Source organism: Monodelphis domestica, chromosome 4 (genome assembly GCF_027887165.1).
Source record: "Monodelphis domestica isolate mMonDom1 chromosome 4, mMonDom1.pri, whole genome shotgun sequence".
Taxonomy (NCBI): domain Eukaryota; kingdom Metazoa; phylum Chordata; class Mammalia; order Didelphimorphia; family Didelphidae; genus Monodelphis; species Monodelphis domestica.
Window position 1 is genome coordinate 402,290,368 of NC_077230.1, and position 25,826 is coordinate 402,316,193.

The 25,826-nt window shown below is 35.0% G+C and overlaps 1 protein-coding gene across 14 annotated transcripts in view; it reads left to right on the top strand.

The window, feature by feature from the left end:
• Positions 1–25,826, top strand: part of RERE (arginine-glutamic acid dipeptide repeats) — a 574,348-nt gene that overhangs the window by 260,281 nt on the left and 288,241 nt on the right. For all 14 annotated transcript variants that reach the window (XM_007493036.3, XM_056795844.1, XM_056795845.1 and 11 more), the window contains one exon: positions 13,485–13,555. In XM_007493036.3, the coding sequence (XP_007493098.1) occupies positions 13,485–13,555 (71 nt within the window). The remainder of the gene's footprint in view (positions 1–13,484; positions 13,556–25,826) is intronic.

Consider the following 25,826-nt stretch of genomic DNA (forward strand, 5'->3'; position numbering starts at 1 on the left):
TTCAGCAGGATAAAATACGTCAACATAAACTAACTTTATTCTTATATATCATGAACAAAATTCACATTGTACTTAAATTGAGATTCACCTAGGAACTATCTGAATTCAATAAAAAGCACATTATTTGAATAATAAAAAACAAACAATTCAAGAAATATTAATTGCTCATTGATAGTTTGAATCAATGTCATTAAAATGTTAAAACTCCCTAAATTACTTCATTGATGTAGATAATTACTAAAACTATTTGATAAAGTTTTAAAAAAGATAACTCGATTCATGAAGTGAATTAGATTCACAAAATTCTTATATAGTAAGCCTATATAGTAGCATAATATTCAAAAGACCCAAAGACTAGTTAATAGAGGAATTAATTGACTACTTGAGAAAAACTCCTGGGAAATGTTGGCACCAACAGTTTGGTGGAAATTAGGCAAAAACCAACAGCTCGTATCAGATACCACGGTAAAATTATTTATATTTTTATATGACAGAAATATACGGTCCCATGATAAACAAATTAGAGTAACAAAGAACACATTTCTTTTTTGTACTTTGGTGAGTAGAAGAGTTCATTATTAGCTTGAATTCTCTGGGTCACCCAAGATAAAATGAATGATTTTGATTATATAAAATTTAAACTTTATTTTATAAACAAGGTGTATGTAGTTAAAATTTTTTTTTAAAAATTGAAAAACATCTCAGTAGTATATTCCTCTGTTTCAGGTCTTATATTCAAGGTACATAAGGAACTTATTGATATTTATGAGACTAAGAACCAATAGCTACATAGTCCTAGGATATTAGTAGGATATTTTGAAAAGTAGAAATCTAAGTTATCAAAACCAACATAGAGAAAATATTCTAAATCACTTACTTATCAGATTGGTTAATAAAAGAAAAGATAAAAATGATCTGATTGTGGGAAAACTTAGATATTTATTTACTATTTGTGCAGCTGTGAATACTTGCTGACAAGTCATCTGGATTCTAAAATTAATCACTTCAATGAAATTTTATATTTAAAATATTTCTTTTCCTTTTATCTAAAAATTATAAACAAATGAGGTTTCCTTATATTTGAGAGTGATTAAGCAGCAAATCATGGAGTAAGAATATAGTGCAATATTATTGTGCTTTAAGAAATCACACAATTGTGTTTCAGAGGAAGTTGGAAATGCCTTTTTGAACTGTTGCACAGCAAAGGGAATAGAATTATAAGATCTATTTGTAAAATGATCACAAAATTATATAGAGAAAAAGAACTTATTAGTTATTATTATAAAACAAATTATTAGTTATTAGGACTCCAGTTAATTTAATGAAAAATCAGTAGTCCAAAAAATGAAGAGATAAAACACTACATTCCTGCTGCCAGTGATGTGCTTAAATTAAAATGTCAAAAAGGACATGCATTTTTCATTTTTGATTTGATTTTTTATTTTTTTAAACATTATGTAATTTCGTCATTTCCAAACATTATTCATTGGAAACAAAAATAATCCCCCCCCCCCTTCTCCCACCTCTCCCATAGCTATCGCATGATACCACTGGGTATCACATGTGTTCTTGACTCGAACCAATTTCCGTGTTGTTGGTATTTGCATTAGAGTGTTCATTTAGAGTCTCTCCTCAGTCATATCCCTCCACCCCTGTAGTCTAGCAGTTGCTTTTCCTAGGTGTTTTTACTCCCACAGTTTATCCTCTGCTTGTCGATAGTTCAGGGACATTGCATTGTCCCTAATGGACAAGTCCATTACTTTCGATTGTATCATAGTGTATCAGTCTCTGTGAATAATGTTTTCCTGGTTCTGCTCTTTTGCTCTGCATCACTTCCTGGAGGTTGTTCCTGTCTCCATGAAATTCCTTCAGTTTATTATTCCTTGGAGCACAATAGTATTCCATTACCAACATATACCACAGTTTGTTCAGCCATTCCCCAATTGAAAGGCATCCCCTCATTTTCCCATTTTTGGCCACCACAAAGAGTGCAGTTATGAATATTCTTCTACCAGTCTTTTTCCTTATTATCTCTTTGGGGTACAAGCCCAGTAGTGCTATATCTGGATCAAAGGGCAGACAGTCTTTTATTGCCCTTTGGGCATAGTTCCAAATTGCCCTCCAGAATGGTTGGATTAATTCACAACTCCACCAGCAATGAGTTAGTGTCCCTACTTTGCCGCATCCCCTCCAGCATTCATTACTTTCCATAGCTGTCATGTTAGCCCAGTCTGCTAGGTGTGAGGTGATACCTCAGAGTTGTTTTGATTTGCATCTCTCTGATTATAAGAAATGTAGAGCACTTTTTCATGTGCGTATTAATAGTTTTGATTTCTTTAACTAAGAACTGCCTGTTCATGTCCCTTGCCCATTTATCAATTGTATAATGGCTTGATTTTTTGTATAATTGATTTAGCTCTTTGTAAATTTGAGTAAACCTTTGTCAGAGAACGAACAAATTCAAACCCCCCAGAAGAAAACCAAACTAGAGATCCTAAAAATTAAGGGAGAAATTAATAAAATCGAAAGTGATATAACTAGTGCACTAATAAACAAGACTAGAAGCTGGTACTTTGAAAAAAACAGACAAAAAAGTCAAAGTAATGGTAAATCTAATTAAAAAAAGGAAAGAAGAAAGGCAAATTAACAGCATCAAGGATGAAATGGGGGACCTCACCTCCAATGAAGAGGAAATTAAGGCAATCATTAAAAACTACTTTGCCCAACTATATGGCAATAAATATACCAACCTAGGTGATATGGATGAATATTTACAAAAATATAAATTGCCTAGACTAACGAAGAAGAAATAGATTTCTTAAATAATCCCATATCAGAAAAAGAAATCCAACAGGCCATCAAAGAACTTCCTGAGAAAAAATCCCCAGGGCCTGATGGATTCACCAGTGAATTCTATCAAACATTCAAAGAACAGTTAACCCCAATACTATACAAACTATTTGACATAATAAGCAAAGAGGGAATTCTACCAAATTCCTTTCCTGACACAAACATGGTACTGATCCCAAAGCCAGGTAGGCCAAAAAAAGAGAAAGAAAATTATAGACCAATTTCCCTCCTATGAATGTAGATGTAAAAATCTTAAATAGGATACTAGCATTTTTCATTTTAACAAATTTGGAAATATATATTCTTTTGCTATATTTATATATATTTTCTCTTTTAATTGAATTTTATTTTCCATTACTTTTAGAATCTATTGACAATTGCTTTCTTACATATTTTAGGTTTAGATCCCTTTTGGTTTTCCTAAACTGATCCTGTTCATCATTTTTCATGGCACATAGATTTCCATTACAGTCATATATCACAGCTTGTTTATGAATTCCTCAATTGATGAACATCGCTTCAGTGTCCAATCTTTTATCACTATCACGAGAACTGCTTAAAATATTTTGTTCACTAAATGAACACCTTAATGAAAATACCAACAACATGGAAAAGAGTTTGGACTGAGGGCACGTGATACCCAGAGGAATCACGCATCACCATTGGGAGGGGTGGTTGGGGGGGGGGGAGAAAAAGAAAAAGATAAATGGCCAAATAAAATAATGTTTAAAAATATTTTGTAGTTCCTTTTCTTCTATCTGAACTTTTTTGTCTGCAGACTCAGAAGTGTTATTGCTATGTGAAAGATATTTATATATCTATTTCTATATCTCTCTCTATATACACATACACACACACACAATTTTAAGATCCTTTGGGTATAGTTTCATTTTGTTCTTCAGTTTTGTATCATAGTTAGGGTTTCAATTTTTCCATATCCCCTTCACCTTTCATAATTTTTATTCATATTAGCTACTGATAGTTGTGAGGTGTGTGTCATTTTCTTTTTTATGTTTAACCTTTTTTTGGGTATGTGTTTGTTCAGTGGTGATTTGGGTGGGAAGTAATGAGGACAGATTAAAAAGGGAAAAAAAGTTTAAAAAAATGTTAAACAAGACATACCAGTTGATTTATCATCATTTCTATGGTAATTGAACTCATTTATCTTTCTTAAAAATTTCTTTTGTGGTATAAACTGAATATTCTCATACATTTTTTCTTTTTGTTTTAATGACTCAGATGCTCCTATTGTGTTTAAAGTTCCAACTTTTTTTAATGATAAGTCTTAAATTTGTTTATGTGGGTAAGTCATTTCGCTTTGTAAATTGAATTACTTGGCTTTTTACACTATGTATCTCCATTTCCTCCTATAGTTTCTTATGCATTGGTTCCCCCCCAATTTCCTTTTCTTTCTACTCTATTTGAATGTTTTTCCCCTAATCCCTGGAATGAATATATATATATATATATTTTTTTTTATTTTATTTTTTTTTAATTTTTAATTTTTTTTTATTTTTGTGTTCTTGTAAATTGTTTAATTTAGTTTTTATGTGTCTTGGAGTTGGAGTTTCTTTCCACCATACTTTCTTTTGATTGATACTTTGTTTACTACTTCCAGAAATTCTGGTCATTTAGCTTGTATTATTTCTTTTATTCTAATGTTCTTTTACATTTTTTGTCATGTTCTTTTCAAACATATATGATTCTTAAGTTCTTTGTGTGTGTATATATACATATATGTATACATACCTATATATCTTATATTTCAGATCAATGACTGATTTTGTAGAGATCAGTTATTCGTTTAACATTATTACTTTCTGTGTCTCTTTGTGAATCTTAAAAACTACTCAGACTGTACTTTAGAAGATTTTATTTAGCTATTTCCTTATTGTAACAATGGAGATTCTTGGTCTAACAAGAATCAGGAATGTATTGGGAACTTTACATTACTCCACCCATACTTAGACATACTTTAGGGGAAGATAAAATTGTAAACTCCGGATTGATCAATGAATGTACTTAACTCATAACTTATAGTGAAGCTAGAACCTTAAGCTAAGTATAGTATTAGACTTATTTTAATGTATTTTTAGATGTATTTTATACTAAAAGGTGTTAAGTACCTGTAAAGGTTAAATTAATCACACAAAGGTCAAGTAACTCACAAAGGGTAAGCTTAACAAAGAAGTGTGAAGTACTTAGAAGATATAATCTAACCAGAGTAGGTGAGAACTAAAGAGTGGTGAGAACTAAGAATGGGCAGTCCTGGAGAAATCGTCTACTGTGATTGGTTGGTGTGAAAATTTAGGGGAGGTGACATAAGAGAAAATTTCTTTAAAAGGAGGGGGTAAAAAGTCAGTTCAGGGAATTCAATTCAGAGTATTCAGAGGTTCTGAACTCAGTTCAGGAGATTGAGTTCAGTGGAGGACTGGAACCCAGCTTGAAGATGGTCTTGTGCTGAGTGATAAGACTGACTCCTTTTCCCTTAGGCTCAGGGAGGCCACTTTGGCAAAGGCCTTTAACTACTGCCTGGCTCAGCCTGAACCAGATCAGTTTAAATTAATCTCTCGCTATCGTTCTCTGTACTTTTCCTTCATTCCTTCGTTTATATTAATTAAAATCACCATAATTCCCAGCTGAATTGGGTTATTTTATTATTTGGGAATTTTCCCTGGCCACCAACTATTTAGATTTAAGTCAAATCACTAAATTTATCTTTACATCTTGCTTGACTTTCTCCTGCTTCAAAATTTGTATATTTTAAAGCCCTTATACACTCTTTTTCAGTTCTTTGCAATAACTTCCATGGCATTAATTTTATATTCAGTCTCATTATTGTTTTTGGTTATTTGATTTTTGTTTGTATATCAAGGACTACGTTCTGGACTTTATTTTTAAGGGTTTTTTCCTAGTGGATTTTGTTTCTCTTCTGATGTTCTATAATTTCTTGTTCTGTTTTCTCTTACAATCTTGTAGAGAAGAATTGATTAGGAGGGTTATTTGAGTGTTCGCTTTGTGAGTTCAAAGAGTCAGATATGAGAAATGTTTTGTATGTAGAAATGAATAGATTTGGCAACTGACTAGATTAATGTAGGGTGAGGGAGAGTTTAGGAGAATGCTGAGTGTGTATGTGTGTATGTGTGTGTTTGTGTGTCTCTATATCTGAAAATTGTAAGGATAGTGGTAACCATCACAAATAGGAAATTTTTAATACTAGGAGGTATAAGAGGCTTTTCTTTTGGACTTTGTGAGTTTGGGGTGTCTCAGGGTCATTGACTTTGAAATAGGAAATTACAATTCTAATACAGAAAATCATGAACTGAGAGATAGTGAGCAACCAGAAGCAGGAAAGGAATTTATAGAGTGAGTATAATAATGTATCTTGGAAGAACAAGAGCAAGAAACGTAAGCACTGAAATTATTTTGATGTCCCCATCCTGCCAAAAAAAAATGTGATGGAAAAAGGCTCTATCCTTCCTTTCTTTGTGGTTCAATTCCGTGTCATTTTTATATTCATAATTTATATTTTTTTGTCATTTGAAGATAACATAAATGAGAGATATGAAAATATATATTTTGAAAAAGCCCATGGTGTTGTACTTAAAAAAAAAAAACCCATACCTTCTATTTTGGAATCCATACTGTGTATTGGTTCTAAGGCAGAAGAGCAATAACGGCTAGTCAGTGGGGGTTAAGTGACTTGTTCATGGTCACACAACCAGGAAGTGTCTGAGGTTAGATTTGAACCCAGGACCTCCAGTCTCTAGGCCTGACTCTCAATCCACTGAGGCACCCAGCTTTCCTAGGAATTGGATGCTACCAAGTTCATTGTGATGTATTAAAAACAAACCACCACTGGTTTTAGATTGTCGTTTACTTTGCAAAAAAAAAAGTAAACTTTTCCTTCTTTATATAAATGTCAATTTCCAGTAGAATTGTGATACATAGAACTTTTTATATTTTTTTTCTAATCCATTTTCATTATTCATTTACGAAGCACATACTTTGCACCAGGCAGTTAGTATGTTAGATCTTGGGAGATGGTTAAGTTCATAAATGCATGAATCATTTCCTGCCCTCAAGGAACTTACACACCATTGTATATATGTTCAAAATAATGTCAATTGTTTCATCTATATATTACTTATTCGGTCTATAGTTTGTTGTTTCCATTTATATATAATGAAACTTTGACTGAAACTTTGACTTAGCAAATTCCTATGGAAATGTTTAATTCTGTGTTTGGTGCTCTATGAACTTAGCTACCTTACAAAAGAGAATACAAAAAGAGAATAAAGATAGGAGTATGTCACTTCCACATTGGGTATCATGTAAGATGTTTCTTATAGTAGGATTCATCTTGATTTCCTCAGTATCTCTGGAAACCTACCTCATACCCCCTTTCTAAACAGTTTTTTGTCTAGCCCTAGTTATTTTACCTTTGCAACATCTGGAAGCCATCCCATTATTTCCTTTGTTATTGCCACCATTCTGTTGCAGTCTCTCATAACCTCAAACCTGTACTTTTATAATAGTCTGCTGCTTGGTCTTTTTACCTTAAGTCTCTTTCCATTGTGATGTCCTCAATTCAGCCACTGAAATATTTTTTCTAAAGTGCAGTTCTGAATTTGTCAATTCCATCAATCAATTAATTCATTATATAGAGATCAGATACAAAATCCTTTTGCTTGCCATGCAAAGTCCTTTATAAACTAGTTCCTTCGTACTATTCAGTCTTCTTTTACGTTATTCCTCAACCACCTATCCTTCCTTCTATATTGATCTCCTCATTCTTCCTCAAATATGTTCATTTTAAACTCAGATGGAGCTTTTGAACATCATTAAGAAAAATAATAAAAAATGAACTTTTTATGTTGAAACTTAAAATATTGAGTTATATTATATTCTTGGAGGTATTTTTTATTTTTAGTTCAAATTGGAGAAAGTGGGTTATTTAGAGATTATTGACTTAATTGTCATTATCTGTTATAATATTCTCAGCATTTATCTTCAAAATTTAGATCCTTATTAAGGATTTTCTCATTCTCATGTCATTAGACAAATTTGTGAGAAAGCAATGCAGTCATGAATTTATGTATTTACTGTTTCTGCTCTTTATGGTATTATTTTACATGAGTAGTGAGTTTCATCAGTTTAAAAAAAATTACACTGTGCTTAACTGACATCAAAATCTTTCCTTCAGATGATTATCCACTGAAGTACTGATGAGTAAGAGACTACTTGATAGAGTACCCTGTTCTACAAATAAGAGTACTCAGTTAGAAGTTGACTTAAGGATTTGGATCTTTCAGGTTGCTATGGTAACTTTATAAACACTCAGTAGGTAGTGGCTTTTGGTCCAGTGACAAGGCATTACCATTGAAATGAATGGATTACCTCTCACTCCAGGGTTGATAATCTGCCAAACTAAGCCTGGGTTTGTCCCTCAAAACAGTATCAATCAGAGGAAATTGTGTTCAGACCTATATCCCAGTCCCCTGTGTCTCCCTCCCCCCCTTCTTCCCCAGTTGATTAACTGGCTACCACTTCTAAATTCCAATTCAATTTTTTGTTGATAGAGTTGTTGATGTCTGCCTCTAGCTTATTAGACATTTTCTTTAACTTATTCCCCAAAATATTTGGTTTATATTGAAGTGTAGTTATTTTTCCATGTGAATTTGCTGAAGAGGTTTCCAATATGAAAAAATACATATTTCTAGAGATGACAAATTTTATTTCATTTGTATGACATTTTAAGCTGCCCTTTTGTTTTGTTTTGTTTGAATTTTTTATAAACTCCATACCTTCTGTCTTGTAGTCAATACTGTGTATTGGTTCTAAGGCAGAAGAGTGGTAAGGGCTAGGCAATGAGGGTTAAGTGACTTGCCCAGGGTCACACCACTGGGAAGTATCTGAGGCCAGATTTGAACCTAGAACCTCCCATCTCTAGGCGTAGCTCTCAATCCACTGAGCCACCCAGCTGCCCCCTGCTTTCTTTTTTAATATATTAAGTTTGAAGAGTTGAGGATTGGAAATTAAAAAAAAACTAATTCTATTTATCAGCAAGTCACTTAAGTGTTCTCATTTTTTCTTTTTACTTAACCTTTATTTCTTAATTTTAGCATATTTTTTACCTTTTAGCAAGGATTTCAAAAGACAAATTCAGGAAAACTAACCATAATGTTGACTTTCTGACATCTTAAATATCCCATCTATATAGTTCCTTCCTGTTATGTATAGAAAAAACAAAAAATACAACCCATCCCCACTCCCTGCCATTAGTCATTATATTTGTGCAGGGGTAAATTTCGTTTTTTGTTTTTTTACATTTACTTTGTGAGGCATGATCTAAAACTATCAGCTTCCTATGCTTTCTGAATTCTTTACACTCATTGTTTGCTTTGATACCATAATATTCCATTCCATTAATATACCACAACTAATTATTAAGTAGATGGACATTTTGTTTCCCCTTTTGGGGGCTACCACAAAAATACTGTTATGGATGGTTTGGTCTAATCTGGTCTAGTCTGGTGTATTTTGAGTTTCATTCTGTATCAAAATGCCAAGAGGTAGAATATTGAAGAGAGTCCTGGACCTGAATGTTGGAAGACGTGAATTCAAATCCTGTCTCAAACACTTACTACCTCTGTGCAAGTCACAACCTCTTTAAAAAACAAAACAAAACTTTTTACATCTCTTTCATTATTTGTAACATGTCAATAATAATAAATACTTTTGCTGAGAGGATGAAATGATATATTTATAAAGTACTTTGCAAATCTTAAGGATCTATAAAATTACTAGACATTTTTGTTTGTGAAACTGCATAAAACAGTATTGCATTCTTTAGAATCAGACATAATCCTCTTTCTGAATTAATCCAATAATGATGAAAATGATGTTAGGCAGAACGGGTCATGTGACGAAGGAACAAGTAATGGACTATACTGTAATATTACTACATACTAAGAAATTGTGTAACTTTTAGGAAATTGAGTATTAAGAATCTTAAAAGTTTTATATTTATGGAGGACGAATGCACTACTTCATGGAAGATTTCATTGAAATGTTTTGATTTAAGTAGTTAATTAAATGAAGTCATGAAGATGTTTTGGCATACAGGCTTTTGGAGCATGTTTCATTGCTAGCATTGAATTCAATAAACATCATGTCTGTATTCCTTCTGTGCTCAAGGAGCCGGGTCTAACAGTGAGGATTAGAAATGTGGTTGAGCTTCAGGCCAACAAGATTGAATGAAGTCTGATTGCCCAGCTCCCAGCTACCTAATTCAGCAAAAATATCAAATTCACACCAGACTGAATAATAATTGGGCTTATTAGCAAAGCCAACATTTGTCCCAGCAAAGAATCAGATATAGATAACATACATAAGTAGCATTTGAGGCTCTGGTTTGTTGGAAAGAAGGGATCTTCTGAGAAAGCCCAGCCCCAGAATGATTGGGTACACTCTCAGAGTAGGTACTGTGAAAGCCCCAGTTAGAGTTGTCTTAAGTTAGTAACAGTGTCATATCTAGATTCCCTGCTAGCTTCCACTAAGATACCAGAGAAACTCCTGAAGACCCAGTGATTTGGGGGCCGGAGGAGAGAGAATGTATTGTCAAGTACTTCTTATATGAACATTGTTAAGAAACAATTTTTGAATGACTTAAGGACTTTGATCAATGTGGTAACCAACCATATTTTTTTTGGAATTAATTTATTTAGTCAATTTAGAACCTTATTCCTTGGTTACAATAATTAAATTATTTTCCACCCACCTTTCCAGCAGCTGACGCTGTAAAATTGAGATTTCAACTCTGGACTTCAGTCCCCACACTCCACTTTCCTAGAATGCTTTGTAATCTCTCACAATTCTGAGGTGGGCTGAGATCGAGGAAGGATTTAAGCTGATGGCAAAGGCTTTTGGCCTCTTTTTGGGCTTCCGTTTTGGAGCAGAGGCGTCTCTTCCATGATGTGAGATTATCTTGTCTAGGCCACTCTGGCCTAGGCACCTGTTTCTTATCCTGTCTTTTCTTTAATCCTTAATCTTCAATAAACCTCTAAAAAAATATAATACTCCTTGCAGAGAGAAACTAATTCCTACCTGCTTCAGTCTCCCTATATTCCTAAATTTTAATCTTTACAACACGCAATTTCATAGGGTATTTATTACTTGTGTCCTCAATCAGAACTTATTTCCATGTTGTTGGTAATTGCACTAGGATGTTCACTTAGAGTCTACATCCCCAATCATGTCCCTATCAACCCATGTATTCAAACAGTTGTTTTCCTTTGGTGTTTTTACTCCCATAGTTTTTCCTCTCGATGTGGATAGTGTTCTTTCTCAAAGATCTCTCCAAGTTGTTCAGGATCACTGCCTTGCCACCAATGGAGAAGTCCATTACATTTGATTGTACCACAGTGTATCAGTCTCTGTGTATAATGTTTTCCTGGTTCTCCTCCTCTCGCTCTGCATCACTTCCTGGAGGTTGTTCCAGTCTCCATGAATTTCCTCTACTTTATTATTCCTTGGAGCACAATAGTATTCCATCAACCAACATATACCACAATTTGCTCAGCCATTCCCCAATTGAAGGGCATCCCCTCATTTTCCAATTTTTGACCACCACAAAGAGTGCAGCTTTGAATATTCTTGTACAAGTCTTTTTCCTTATTATCTCTTTGGGGTACAAACCCAGCAGTGCTATGGCTGGATCAAAAGGCAGACCGACTTTTATCGCCCTCTGGGCATAGTTCCAAATTGCCCTCCAGAATGGTTGGATCAATTCACAACTCCACCAGCAATGAATTAGTGTCCCTAGTTTGCCGCATCCCCTCCAGCATTCATTACTTTCCTTTGCTGTCATGTTAGCCCATCTGCTAGGTGTGAGGTGATACCTCAGAGCTATGACCAACCATATTTTAAGTTGTTTATGATGAAACATTTTACCTACCTCCTGACTGAGCCATCATTGATTCCAGACATTTTTTAGACTTTCCATTTTATAGCTTTAGTTTTGCTTCATTATATTTTTTTATAAAAATGGATTTTCTGTCTGTCTTTTTCTAGGTTTTTACTTTGAGAAAGATTTGGGTGCTGATATTAGAATTTATAAGTTTTGTGTATAACGGATTAAATAGTGGAAGTAAATTAAAGTCTGGAAATTAATTAGGAGGTTATTGGAATACTGTAATTTTCTCCTTGTCTTTCCTAACAGTTAGTAGTAGTGCTTAATTTACTTAGTGTAAGTTCATCTGGGGGGAAGATTTTAATGCATTCTTCTTCCCTCTTGGACTTTGTTTTTTAGTATAACAAATATGGGAAAGAGGCTTGTTTTATTGTCTAGCACCTGAGTTGTTCTAAGATTCACCTGCTAAGGAGTTTCATTAAGAGTCCAAAAAACAATGAATGAGTATAGTTTACTCAAGAATTTGATGTTATGGGGAGAAGGGCCCAGCGACTATCTGCAGAAGATTTGCTTTAACCTTGGGAAGCCTAGTTTTACAATAACTAGTCCATAAGTCCTTCTCTTTGAGCTTCATCGGTAAGAAGCAGCTATTCTTGTGTTTTAATGTGGATAGTTGTTTGTTGCTTTTCAACTATTACTTTTGTTATTTTTATTATGAGAGTATTCATATTAAAATGGAACCTATTTTAGTGAAGTTGTTCAGAGCCCAGTTGTTGAAAGCTATAGAAATAATTATCTTACCTCTGCCATGTCAAGTGTAATTTGAGAAAGCTCTCTTTCCACAGGAAAATCTAATTTGGTTTACTTCTTTTTAGCTATAATGGGTTACCTTATTTTTCTTTACAGTTAGAAAAGACAGTGTGTCTGCTTCAAGTTTTAATAATAAATATACCATAAGAGATTAGATACATTTTATTTCTTGTCTTGCCTTTAATATCAGTCATCTTATTGGTCAAGTTCAATGGAATCATCTTTGCGTTCTTTATGTACTTATAGAATGCCCATTCAAATGAGATGAATACTACTTTCAAGAAGGCAAATATTGCTCTTCTTTATAGGTGCACTGGATGGTGTAGGGGATAAATGGCCAAATGGATAGAGTACTCGACCTTACAATCAAAGAGTTAAAATCTGCCCTCATAGGTGTACTAGTTGTGTGAGCTCAGACAAGTCATTTTCTCCTAAACTCTTCATTTATAAAATGAGCTGGTGAAGGAAATTGGCAAATCTTTTTACTATATTTTCCAAGAAAAGTCTAAGAGGGGTCATGAATATTTGGACTTGCTGGAAAAATGTCGTCTTGGGTGATTTCAATTCTAGTGTAAGAAATGATGTTTTAGCTTTGGACATGTATATTTCATATTCTTTTGACAGTAATTTCTCTGAATATCATAGCAAGATCTTTTAAAAAGGAATTCTGTGATATGTTTTAAAAATTCTCTGTTAATGCTAAGAAATGTGTCCTTAAAAATGACATTTCTTGTAACTTTTTCTTGGATAATTAATAAAGTTACATATTATTTTTAACAACCAGTTCCAGATGTTATTTACGTGGTTATGCACATATATGTGTTTTGTTTTATTCAATGGTTTTAATGCACATTCCCTTTTTTATTCTCCTAGAGACAAATTACATTGTCAATTTTTTTTTCTTTTTAAGACTGTGTGTATATTGAGAGTCGTCGGCCAAACACTCCTTATTTCATCTGTAGTATTCAAGACTTCAAACTGGTAAGCATTACTATTTTCTTAATTTCACTCCATCCCTTTTAACCGTGTGTGTGTGTGTGTGTGTGTGTGTGTGTGTGTGTGTGTGTGTGTGTGTGTGTGTGTGTGTGTGTGTGTGTGGTTCAACTTATTCTTCAGTTGCTTCCTTTTACTATTGTTATTTTAATCTGTGAAGCTCTGTATACTGATTGATGGGTGGATGAGATAATTCCATTATGTACCTTGGTATTGGGCTTCTGCATTTATTGAATTCTTTGCTTTTTAATGCATATGTAGGCATTTATTGTTTTATTTTTTAAATGATCATATCTTTGTAGCTTCTTAGTTTCTTTGCTTGACTATTCTTCAGAACCTGATATAAAGTGACTTTAGGTATTTGTTAAGTAGGAAGGCTTCTAAATGTTATAGGAATAAAATATGTGTGGCATTGGTTTTAAGTAATAGATCCATAGTAAGTTACTAAAAGTCATTAGGCATTTTTGGAATATATCCTTTTCCTATAGAAATCCATTTTAGAGTATTCATGAATACTAAAATAATATTCTTTGGTGCTGTTGTTAGACTCATTATTTAAGACCATATGGAAATGGAACGTTAGTCTTCCTTTGAATAGCACTGCTCTAGTTTTTCAGCCTTATTTTCTGTACCAGAAAGAACTTAAATATAACATTTTGGATTCTGAATTTTAGACACAATATAGTCCAGTAATAATATTCAAGGCTCCAATTAATTTCATAGTGTGATGATGGTCGTCTAAACATTGTGAAATAGTTAATATGAAGGATTTTAGTTTGGAATGGCACTGCAGAAGAGTATTTTTGTTGGTCTATGCTCTTAAAATGAGGTGGAATACCAAAACAAAATAGAAGAGTGGGGGGGGGGGGAGGAGGACAGAAACTTGTTTACCTTTTTTTACCCATAGGATTTCTTTGCTTTAATTCTTTAGAACTTCAATTTAGTTGAATGTCCTCTTTTGTTTTAAATGATTTAAAAAATATGATATATGTAGAATTGAATTTCCTTTTTGTAGAATTTGTTATTCACAGTATCTTTTTTTCCCAGTTATATTTCTGCTGCCCTCATGCTTCAGAATACAAGTATTCAACCTCTATTTTGGGGGCAATTTTCTTTTGGTGTTACTTTTTTCTCCTTGTTTCCACGTTCATTTTCATGTCTGTGATTGTCACCAAGTCAGTACCAGTATGTTTTGAAAAAGCTCTACTATGGAATAAAATTGTAATGACTCTTTTTTTTTCCCCTCCAGTTTCCACTAAGCTCCATTTATACAGATTTTGCCCATTAACAGGTATCTTTATGTTTAAACAGAATCCCCCATGACATGCCAGATTACAATGTGATCATGGCCATTCTAAGCAAGAAGGTGCTGCTGAGCCCTCTAATTGCTCAGGTTATTAACAGCAATAAAAGTGGAAGTATCTGTTGTCAGCATCGGTCTAGAGGAACACATTAAATCTGGCTGCAGAAACAATGTGTGGAGTAGGGGGCTATATGTTTCGACACCTTTTTAAACCTTATAGTGCTATTTCTTAGGTTATTATTTTTAGTCCTGCATTCATCACACATTTTGCTTTGCTGTGTAAGAGCAGCCACAGTGTTGATTTCTGCTTTAAGAAGAAATCATGTTTTTTCTGTCTTCATTTTTTAAAAAATTTTGATTCTTGTTAACATTAAGGGAATTTTTCCTGAAATAGATTATTTTAGGAATGAGTTTCTTCCCCCACGAAGAATGTGATTAACAAAAGATGATGTTGAAGGATTTTTGAAAGATGATTGGCCTTCTGTTTACCAGATTTACTTCAGTTTTCACTTGGGCCAGGAGATGGTATTGGGAAGGATCGGTTGGGAATGATAATAGATAATTTCTCTTCTAGGTTAAAAAGAATTGCATTTTGGTTTTGCCATCAGCAAAACATGTCAAGTGGAGCAAGGAAAAAAAACCAACTGCTTTGAAATGTCACTGACTAATTAAGTACATTATCGTTTTAGTTATAATGCTGAAGTTGGTTGGGAGGCGCAGCTGTGAATCCTTTTTTGAAATTAGAATTAACCATTTTAGAATGCTGGTTACAATATACTCACTTCTGGGTTAATATTATTAGCTATCTTGGAAATTATTTTAATTATCTAGCAGAAAGACCCCTTATCTGTGTACATTTATTTAGTTTTGGAAACACTTTAAAAGATATTTCAACAATTTAAGAAAAGACCAGGAATAAAAAATTAGACATCCACTCCTCTATTTCATGTCATATACTCTGGTATTTATTATATTCAAAGAGAGATGCAATGTTTACTTTTTGTTGAAGTTTTTTTAGAGAAATAAGTGGGATACTATTATAGAGTGAACATGATACTAGGAAACAAGATACCTAGGTTCTAGGTCTCAGCTACTGATTGGTCAGATATTATTTTTGAGCCTCAGTTTTCCTTTATTTGTGTGATGTGAGGATTGTAGTGTCTGATAACCAATGTATCCTCTAATCATAGTATTTTTCTGTGCTGGTGATATGGGTATTCAAGGTTACCAAAGCACCATTCAGGCATATTTTAATATATTTGAGGTGCCTTAAAATTTCTGTAGGTGAGAAAATAGTGTGTGTGTGTGTGTGTGTGTGTGTGTGTGTGTGTGTGTGTGTGTGTGTACACGTATACACACCATTTCCCTCATGGCTCATTTTGTCAGTACTGATTTTGATATTTCGATATTAATCTAAATTTCCTTAGTATTTTGGGACATGTTTGTATTGGTTTGTGGCAGAGAACTTTTAGTTTCTGGAGGGTGGGTACTAGTACCTGAGGGAATTGGAGGAAAGCCTTCAATATGAGTTTAGCAATTCCAAGAGGTGGAGGATAAAAAAAAGCGAGTTCTAGGCTTGTGTGTGTGTGTGGGAAGCATCCAGTGCCCTCTGTGAGAGTCAGCAAATTATTAAGGTTGATTACTATTGTTCGTGGAAGGGATTTGAGTATATGAAGGCAGAGAGGTAGAAATGGGCTTCCTTTTGATGAGCTTTGATTGTTAAATATAGGAGTTTATATTTTATCGAATAGAAAAAGAGAAGATATTTTTTGTTTTTTAGTGAGTAGAAACATTATATAGTCTAACCAGTGCTTTTGGTCACTTTGCTACCTGTGTGTATGATAGATTAGAGTGGGGTAGAAGAGGTATTGCAATAATCTTAGGCAAGAGGTGATGAGACCTGAACTAGCATTGTTGCTGTGTGCTTCGGGATAATAGTATGTTTTTGAGAGATGTTGTGGAAATTGGCATGACAATAATTTGATTTTATGCATAATAAGAATGAGGAGTTTCATGTATAATAATCTTAGGGATTAAGAGTAGAATATCTTTGCCCAGAGTATGATATTTCATCATTTGATTTGTATTCTGATGTGTGTGTGATTATAGGATCACAGAATATATTTGGTATCAGTTTTTTATGACCTATAAACCACGGAAGATGACAAACATGGCTTTTTCACACAGACCTTTCACATGATTTGTGGTTTGTGAGGCTTTAGGAGACAGGGCAGGGTTATGAAACTGAGAGCCTTGGGTTCGAGTTTCTATCTTGGGTAGTTTGACCCAGCAATCTTCAGTTCTCTACCTGGTAGTAAGAGAGAGTTTCCATTTTGCTTTGAATCAGGGTTGAGTAAAATAATAATACAATAAATAGGTAAGTATTAGTAGAAAGTTCCTTAGGAGACAGGTGGGTTAAATTAAGGGGAGAGAAGCCGCCTTCCATCTTTGTCCTTGAGTAGAATTAGAGCACCACTACAGAGTATGTGACCCTAGCTTTGCTACTTATGACTGGTGTGGTGACTATAGTCCTGTCCTCCTCGAGCAGAGTAGATGAATTTAATGTCAAATGACAGTTCTTACTCAGGGATAGAGATGAATAGATAAAAGTGCTGGTTTGAAAAGAGTAGTTTTTTCTTTATTCATGAAGGTCCTCATGAACGTCACTGTCAATAGGAAATGAATTTGCTTCCTAAGAGTAGTGCTTGGTTTGTATTTATCCATTCATACCAAGAGCATGCATTTTCCTGGTGACTTCAGACCTAGTTATTGAAGTTAGTAGAGATAATTGGAGGAAATTTTCATCGAACACTAGTGTTGGAAAGGAGAGTTCCTTTGTAATTTTATATATATATATATATATATATATATATATATATATATATATATATATATATATATATATATATATATATATATATATGCACCTAGTTGATGAAGGAAGATGGCTTGTCCATCATGTAAATAGTGAAATGTCTGGGTTGCAGAGAATGGTATATAATGTAATATTAAAAAAAAGTATATAATCAGGGCTTTAAAACTTGTTAAAATGGGGGCATGACAGGTACATTAATCAGGTCTAACAAAAAATAGATCTATTTCAGTTTTAAAATGACATTTGAAGAATAGCAACGAGTGATGGCAGAAACTGTGCTTTTAAATAATGAAAGATAGTACTAGAACTGTATTTGTCAGAAGATGGAATTGAGAAGCCCAAGTATGTGGAGCATCATCACTGTTCTTTTTGGAGACCCAAGGATATTTAATATCTTAAGGAGTTGAGGTAGGCATTAAGTAATTTATTAATTCAATAGCTAATTATTGAATACTTTAATACAACCTACTTTTTCTCACTTCAAGTTGATAAAAATTGAATATAATAATCATCTCCTTTTATGGACTCTCAGCAAACTAGAGGGTACTTTATTAGAAAAGAAAAAAATTCCATTTTCCATGGAGTTAAAACAAATTTCTCATACTGAGTTATCCTTCCTTAGAGAGAACAAAAGAAAACTGTCCCCTGTAAAGAATCTGGATTTTTAATTATGGCTAGAAGTTGAAGCCTTTAGAAGGGGTTCAAGTCAGTGTGGTGTGCTGGAAATTGTTTGGCAACTGACTTTGGAGGGAGGGAAGGAAAAGGAATTGGAAGTTATGTGCCTTTGATCTTTTAAGCTTATTTTGTATTAATATTCTCTCTTTCACTTTCTTAAATGAAGCCTTGATTTTAGATGGCTTTTGAGTTTAGTGTTAAGGAAAATTAGGGATCCTAAAGAGAGGCTGAGTTGAAGAGGGAGTTCATTTTATGCCTGTGAGACATATATACTGTGTAATATCATGTTAGAGGAACAATCAGAACTGAAAAATATTTAATAAAGGCCTATTATGTTCCAGGGTCAGTACTGAGCTCTTGGTTTGCAAAAAAAGCAGCAAAGTTTCAGCCCTTAAGGACTAAACTGTATCTTGGAGGAAACGACACATCTCTACTGGCACAACAAAGATAAATGTAAAAGTATATAGAAGGAACTTTAGAGGGGGAGGCCCCAGCATCTATTGCAGCAGAAAAATCCTCCAGTCATTGTTGGCATTTCAGCTGTCTTGAAGGAAGCTAGGGGATGATAAGAGTTAGAGGGTAGGGAAAACATTCCAGGCTTGAGAAACAGCCAGCCAGGGCAAAAGCACAGTCTGGAGGTCTGTAGGATTTTGCATTAAGAACTGCATGTACAACTATTTGACTGCAGGGTAAAGATGTGTATCAAATACCCCTGGAAAGAGAGACAGAGGAGTCAGGTTGCAAAGAGGCCTTAATGTCAAAAAGAATAATTTCTATTCAGTCTTGTAGGTGATAATAGAGATCCATTGAAGAATTGAGGGTTAGATGGTTAGAGCTTTCTTTTTAGAAAATCACTTGGATGTCAGCTGTGAGCACAATGGATTGATTTGGGGAGAGATTTGAGGTTGGATCATCAATAATTAGGGTGATAGAACATTAGAATTTTCAAGGCTATTGCAGTTAACCATGTGACAAGTGAGGAGGATCTCAGTTGAAGTGGTAGCAATGTGATTCAAGAGAGAGAAACTCTCTTGAACTGAAAACTTGACAAGAGATTGGATATATGGGATTATGTGTAGGAGAAATGGGGAATGGCACTGTGAGAAAGACTGTGAGTCTGAGTAAATTGAAAGATAAATGGTGTAAAATATAGACCCGAATACTGAATTCCCTCACTAGAGAAATGGATGTGCCAAAAAAAGAGATTCAGGATAGGAAAGTATACCAAAATTGAGATACATATGAGTTCTCCATTTAGAAATGTCTAAAAGTCAGTGATTTATGACTGATCAGGAGGGAGATTAGGCTAGATATATAGATTTGGCAATTATCTGCATAGAAATCACCTTTGAACTAGAGGAACTGATAAGATCAGAAAACAAAATAATAAGAAGGGAGAATAAAGCCTTGGAGGATAGTCTGGATAGTAGGTGTGCCTTGTATAAAAAATCAGCCAAGGGGCTAGAACTTGTATTAGGGACTGTCACGGAAGCAGAGGAGCAAGAGTATACAGGTAAAGCTGGTTTTGGCATCAAAGGTAGCAGAGAGGTCAAAATGGAATTGAATAGATTGAGAGGCTAAACAGGAAAAGTGCTTAAAGTTACAGCAACATTTATTTTGAAGTCTTCTAATTTGAAGATAGGAGTTGGCTTAAAGAGGGAATCTGTGAAACTAGTATTGAACTCATTGAAAAAGGAGGGAGTATGGCTAAGTGAATTGGTGGTAATAAAACACCACCCAGATTTGATTGGATACTGGTCATTAAAGAAGATTTTGCTTAGTGATGATGGTTGATGAAAGAGTTTGGAAATGGCACTAGGGAGCTGGGAGTCTAGTTTGTACTAGAGAATGTGGGAAGAGAAGAATAATAGGTTTGGAAAGGAAGGTACTTCTAAGAAGAATTCATATTTCATCATAAAGGGTTTAGGAGAGAGACTAGTGTTTGTTAAATAGAACTAAGCCATGAAGCAGACCTATGCTTTAGGAACGTCACTTTGTTAGCTATGTAGAAGGAAGACTGGAGACTTGAGAAGGGAAAAGTGTTAGGAGTCTATTGGAGTAATTGAGGGAGAAGTGATTAAGACCTCTTGTAGGATTCTTTGTTAAATAGATTTCATTCCCCCTTTTTGTTCAAGTACTTTTGAGAATTTTGGTAAATAGAAAAGCATTTTGTTGAACCATCACTATTTAAATCATACTATAGATGTAAATTTGAAAAGAAATTTAGAGGTCATTTATACTTGAGGAAGCTCCAACCGAGAGAGTCAAAATTACTTGCCGGATGTCTGCCATTTAATTAGGACTTGAGAAGTTTAGATGCTAACACAAAAAAGGAAGAAAGTCACTTCTTTCATATTATTGGGATGCTATTTGCTGTCTTGAAGTCAATTTACATTAAACTAAGTACAGTACTTGGCTCTCAAGAAATTTATAATTTCTTGTTGTTGGGGAGACAAACTTGTCATACTGTTACATTGGTCCATCTTAACTGAAGAGAGTTGCTAAAAAGGAAGTTTTCATTGCCTTAGGTTTTCCCTTTGCCTTTTGATTACACAATTAAATTATATTTTGATTTTTGCCCTAAACTTATTTGCTGTATTTATAGTCTATGAGCTTTTAAATATAGTAAGACATATTATTTTCTAAAAGGGTATTTTCCTATTCACCCTTCTGGGGTTTCTTGTGACATCAAGAATATGGGCCGAGAGCCAGGAAGACTCAAATTCAAATATAACCTTAATACTAGCTGTGTGACCCCTTTGGCAAGTCACTTAACCTCTCCTTTGCTTCTGTTTCATCAACTGTAAAATGGGGATAATAGCATTTGACTTTACATGGTTCTAAATGCTTCTCCCCTCTTTCCCTTTCTCCCCCCTTGTTCATTAACAGTTCTTTCTTCAGAGGAAATTTATCCTAATAATTATAATTCATCTCTTAATTTCTTCAGTAGGAAATATTCTTTGTTCTTATTAAGTACTTAGCATACAACAGGAAAAATTGATTTTTCTCCATTAGGACCACATAATTGCATAGTTTGGAGAGAAAAATCCAGTTAGGGAATGAGTGATTGGAGTCCTGAGGTCCAAGTTGAGGTTGGAGGAATTATTTAGATCCAGGATTTTAATTAATACCTGGACGTCTTCTGATAGTGAATACTGTGAGAGTTGAACTCTTTGACTTTTTATGTTCCATCATTCTATATATTTTGCCTCCAAATTAAGACAACAGCCATAAAATTACTTTCTTGAGAAGGAAAAGAAAAAGTACGTATATGTGATTATAATTCACTCAGAGATTTTAGAAAGCATACTTTGGATTTGGTAGGCAAGAGTGCCTCTTTTAAAACCCAGTGCTGTGAATCTTATTTTAAGTTGATCCTTCCATTCCCTTCTGATTTCTGTTCATGTTAGATGACATGAAATATAAAATTGTCCTTTAAATCCCACCTGAGTTAGAGTGCAGTTGTAACAATTATGCATGTAACAATTGGACATTGATTCATTTAAGGAGTTTCCTAATGTTATTCATGTTGCCAATCTTTGGTAAAGACCTTGTAGGACATGACTTTGAAAGGATCTAGCCCCTGGGTTTGATACTTAGGTGATCAAGAAGTTAACTAGGTCAAGAACTAAAGCCTTCTTCCCCTAAACTAATTTAGCCTCATAGATAGTTTTAATACCTTGAATGAAAAACTAGTCTGACTTGCTTGAGCCATGAGAGTAGAGCTTAGGACATTGCTCTTTCTACACTCAACCCTTTTCCCTTAGGTAAAAGGTATTCCTTAGGATCCCTAGCGTGATTTGCTTTGATAGAATCCCATTGATAGGGTGACTTCCGGTCAAGATGGAGGCTTAGATGCAGCAAAAGTTCAGACCTCTGAAAACCCTTCCTTACTGATTACAAACTGAATGCTCCTAGGGGACTGAAATTCAAACTTAACAACAGGACAGACCTGGGGAACCCTCCTTCTAGACTTCTAGACCTTTTGATTTAAGGTACGCCCCCCAGCAGCCAGAATCCTAGATCACTCGCGTCTAAGGGGAAGGCAGAAGGAAGGTCCCAGGACCCCTTCCCTCCAACCCAGAGAGCTGTGCCCGCAGCAGCAGTGAGAACCTCAGGGCCTGCAAAATTGTTGTTTTGAAGGGCGTACCTTGAAAGCAACCTGGGCCAGTCTTGGGCCTTTTAATACAGATCTCAGGGAAGCAGCCTGAGAGAGACGGGGGGAGCCTGTAGACCCCTGGCTGGGTCCTTCCATTGGAGTCTCACCTGAGGTTTTTGCCTCGGGGCACACCCAGACCAACCAAGCTGAATGTAATCCCATCAGGAGTCCTCAGAAATGAGGGAGGCCAGGTCTCCTCCCCTACCCCCTTAGAATACAGGGGCTTCTGAAAGGACAGGAACCTCAGGGCCTACAAAGGTGTTGTTTTGAAGGGCTTACCTTGAAAGCAACCTCGGCCAGTCTCGGGGCGTTCAATACAGATGGCAGGGAAGCAGCCTGAGAGAGATGGGGGAAGCCTGTAGCTCCCTGGCTGCATCCTTCCATTGGAGTCTCACCAGAAGTTTTTGCCTTGGCGCACATCCAGATGAACCCAGATGAACATAATCCCATCAGGAGCCCTAAGAGCTCAAGAAGGCCAGGAAACATCTTTGAGCACTGAGGTACCTTGTGGACAGTGTTGTGCCAGGCTCGGAGCATGGAAGTAAGGCAGAGGATAAGCAACTGGAGGGAACTGAGAGCAGTAACACCCGAAAAGCTGGCAGGCAGGGGAGGGCAGACCCTGGGCTTCCCCGGGATGACAGCATAGCTGAGGAGAAAGGACCATTTGCCTCCGGCTAAAGCCTCAGACCATCAGTCAGATACACTAAGAGCCAGTACTCCTCACTCAGATTTCTGACTGGAAAGGGGAAGAGTAACCGTAGAGATGGCAAACAGTACACAAGTGCAAAAACCTCCAAAGACCAAGAAAAGCAAGAAGAAGGGGGTGACTCTGGACACATTTTATGGAGCAAAAATACAAAATACAGAGGAGATAGAAGAGAAAACACAAACAAATGCTCCAAAACATTCCATAGGAAATGGAAATTCTCCACAAACTCTTGAAGAATTCAAATTGAAAATTATCAAAACGATGGAAACCTTCTGGCAGGAAAATTGGGAAACAATGCAAAAGAAACTCAGCAATCTGACGGACTAAAATATGCAAGTGCAGAAAAAGCTCGAAGCCTCAAAAAACAGGTCAGCCCAAACTGAAAAGGAAAACCAGTCTTTAAAGGTCAGAATCAGGCAACTGGAAGACAATGGTCTTTCAAAAGAGCAAGAATTAAAAGAAGCAAAGTCAAAAGACTAAAGAATTAGAAAATAACATAAAATATCTCACTGACAACAAGCAAACCAACAAAAATCCCATGATTATTTCAATAGACACAGAAAAAGTCTTTGATAAAATACAACACCTATTCCTATTAAAAGCACTAGAAAGCTTAGGAATAGAAGGGTCATTCCTAAAAATAATAAACAGTATATATCTAAATCCCTCAGCTAATGTCATCTGCAATGGGGTTAAACTAGATGCATTCCCAATAAGATTAGGAGTCAAACAAGGATGGCCATTATCACCTCTGACATTGTACTAGAAACACTAGCAGTAGCAATTAGAGAAGAAAAAGAAATTGAAGGCATTAAAATAGGCAAGGAGGAGACCAAGTTATCACTCTTTTCAGATGACATGATGGTCTATTTAAAGAATTCTAGAGATTCAACCAAAAAGCTAATTGAAATAATCAACAGCTTTAGCAAAGTTGCATTTCTATATATTTCCAACATAGCTCAGCATCAAGAACTAGAAAGAGAAATCCCATTCAAAATTACCTTAGACAAAATAAAATACTTAGGAATCCATCTCCCGAGACAAACACAGGAACTTTATGAACACAACTACAAAACACTCTCCACACAACTAAAACTAGACTTGAGCAATTGGAAAAACATTAACTCCTTAAGGGTAGGACGAGCCAATATAATAAAAATGACCATCCTATCCAAACTTATTCATCTATTTAGTGCCATACCCATTGAACTTCCCAAAATTTTTTTTACTGATTTAGTAAAAACCATAATAAAGTTCATTTGGAAGAACAAAGGATCAAGGATATCTAGGGAAATAGTGAAAAAAAAAATACAAAGGAAGGGGGCTTGCAGTCTCATATCTCAAACTATATTATAAAGCAGCAGTTATCCAAACAATTTGGTACTGGCTAAGAGACAGAATGAAGGATCAGTGGAATAGACTTTGGGCAAGTGACCTCAGCAAGGTAGTATATGATAAATCCAAAGATCCCAGCTTTTGGGACAAAAATCCACTATTCGATAAAAACTCCTGGGAAAATTAACACAGTGTGGGAGAGATTAGGTTTGGATCAACACCTCACACCCTACACCAAGATAAATTCAAAATGGGTGAATGACTTGAACATAAAGAAGGAAACTATAAGTCAATTAGGCAAACACAGAATAGTATATTTCCCTGTAAAGGGAAATATTTTAAAACCAAGCAAGACTTAGAAAGAGTCAAAAATGTAAAATAAATAATTTTGACCACATTAAATTAAAAAATTTTTGTACAAACAAAGCCAATGTAACCAAAATCAGAAGGGAAGCAACAAATTGGGAAATTATCTTTATAAAAACCTCTTACAAAGGTTTAATTACTCAAATTTACAAAGAGCTAAATCAATTATAAAAACAAATCAAGCCATTCTCCAATTCATAAATGGGCAAGGGACATGAATAGGCAGTTTTTCACATAAAGAAATCAAAACTATTAATACGCACATGAATAAGTGCTTTAAATCTCTGATAATCAGAGAGATGCAAATTAGAACAACTCTGAGGTATCTCCTCACACCTAGCAGATTGGCTAACATGACAGCAAAGGAAAGTAATGAATGCTGGAGGGGATGTGGCAAAGTAGGGACATTAATTCACTGCTGGTTGGGTTGTGAGTTGATATAACCATTCTGGAGGGCAATTTGGAACTATGCCCAAAGGGCGATAAAAGACTGTCTGCTTTTTGGTCCAGCCATAGCACTGCTGGGTTTGTACCCCAAAGACATAATGAGGAAAAAGACTTGTACAAGGATATTCATAGCTACATTCTTTGTGGTGGTCAAAAATTGGAAAATGAGGGGATGCCCTTCAATTGGGGAATGGCTGAACAAATTGTGGTATATGTTGGTGATGGAATACTATTGTGCTCAAAGGAATAATAAAGTAGAGGAATTCCATGAAGACTGGATCAACCTCCAGGAAGTGATGCAGAGTGAGACAAGCAGAACTAGGAGAACACTGTACAGAGATACTGATACACTGTGGTACAATCGAATATAATGGACTTCTCCATTAGTGT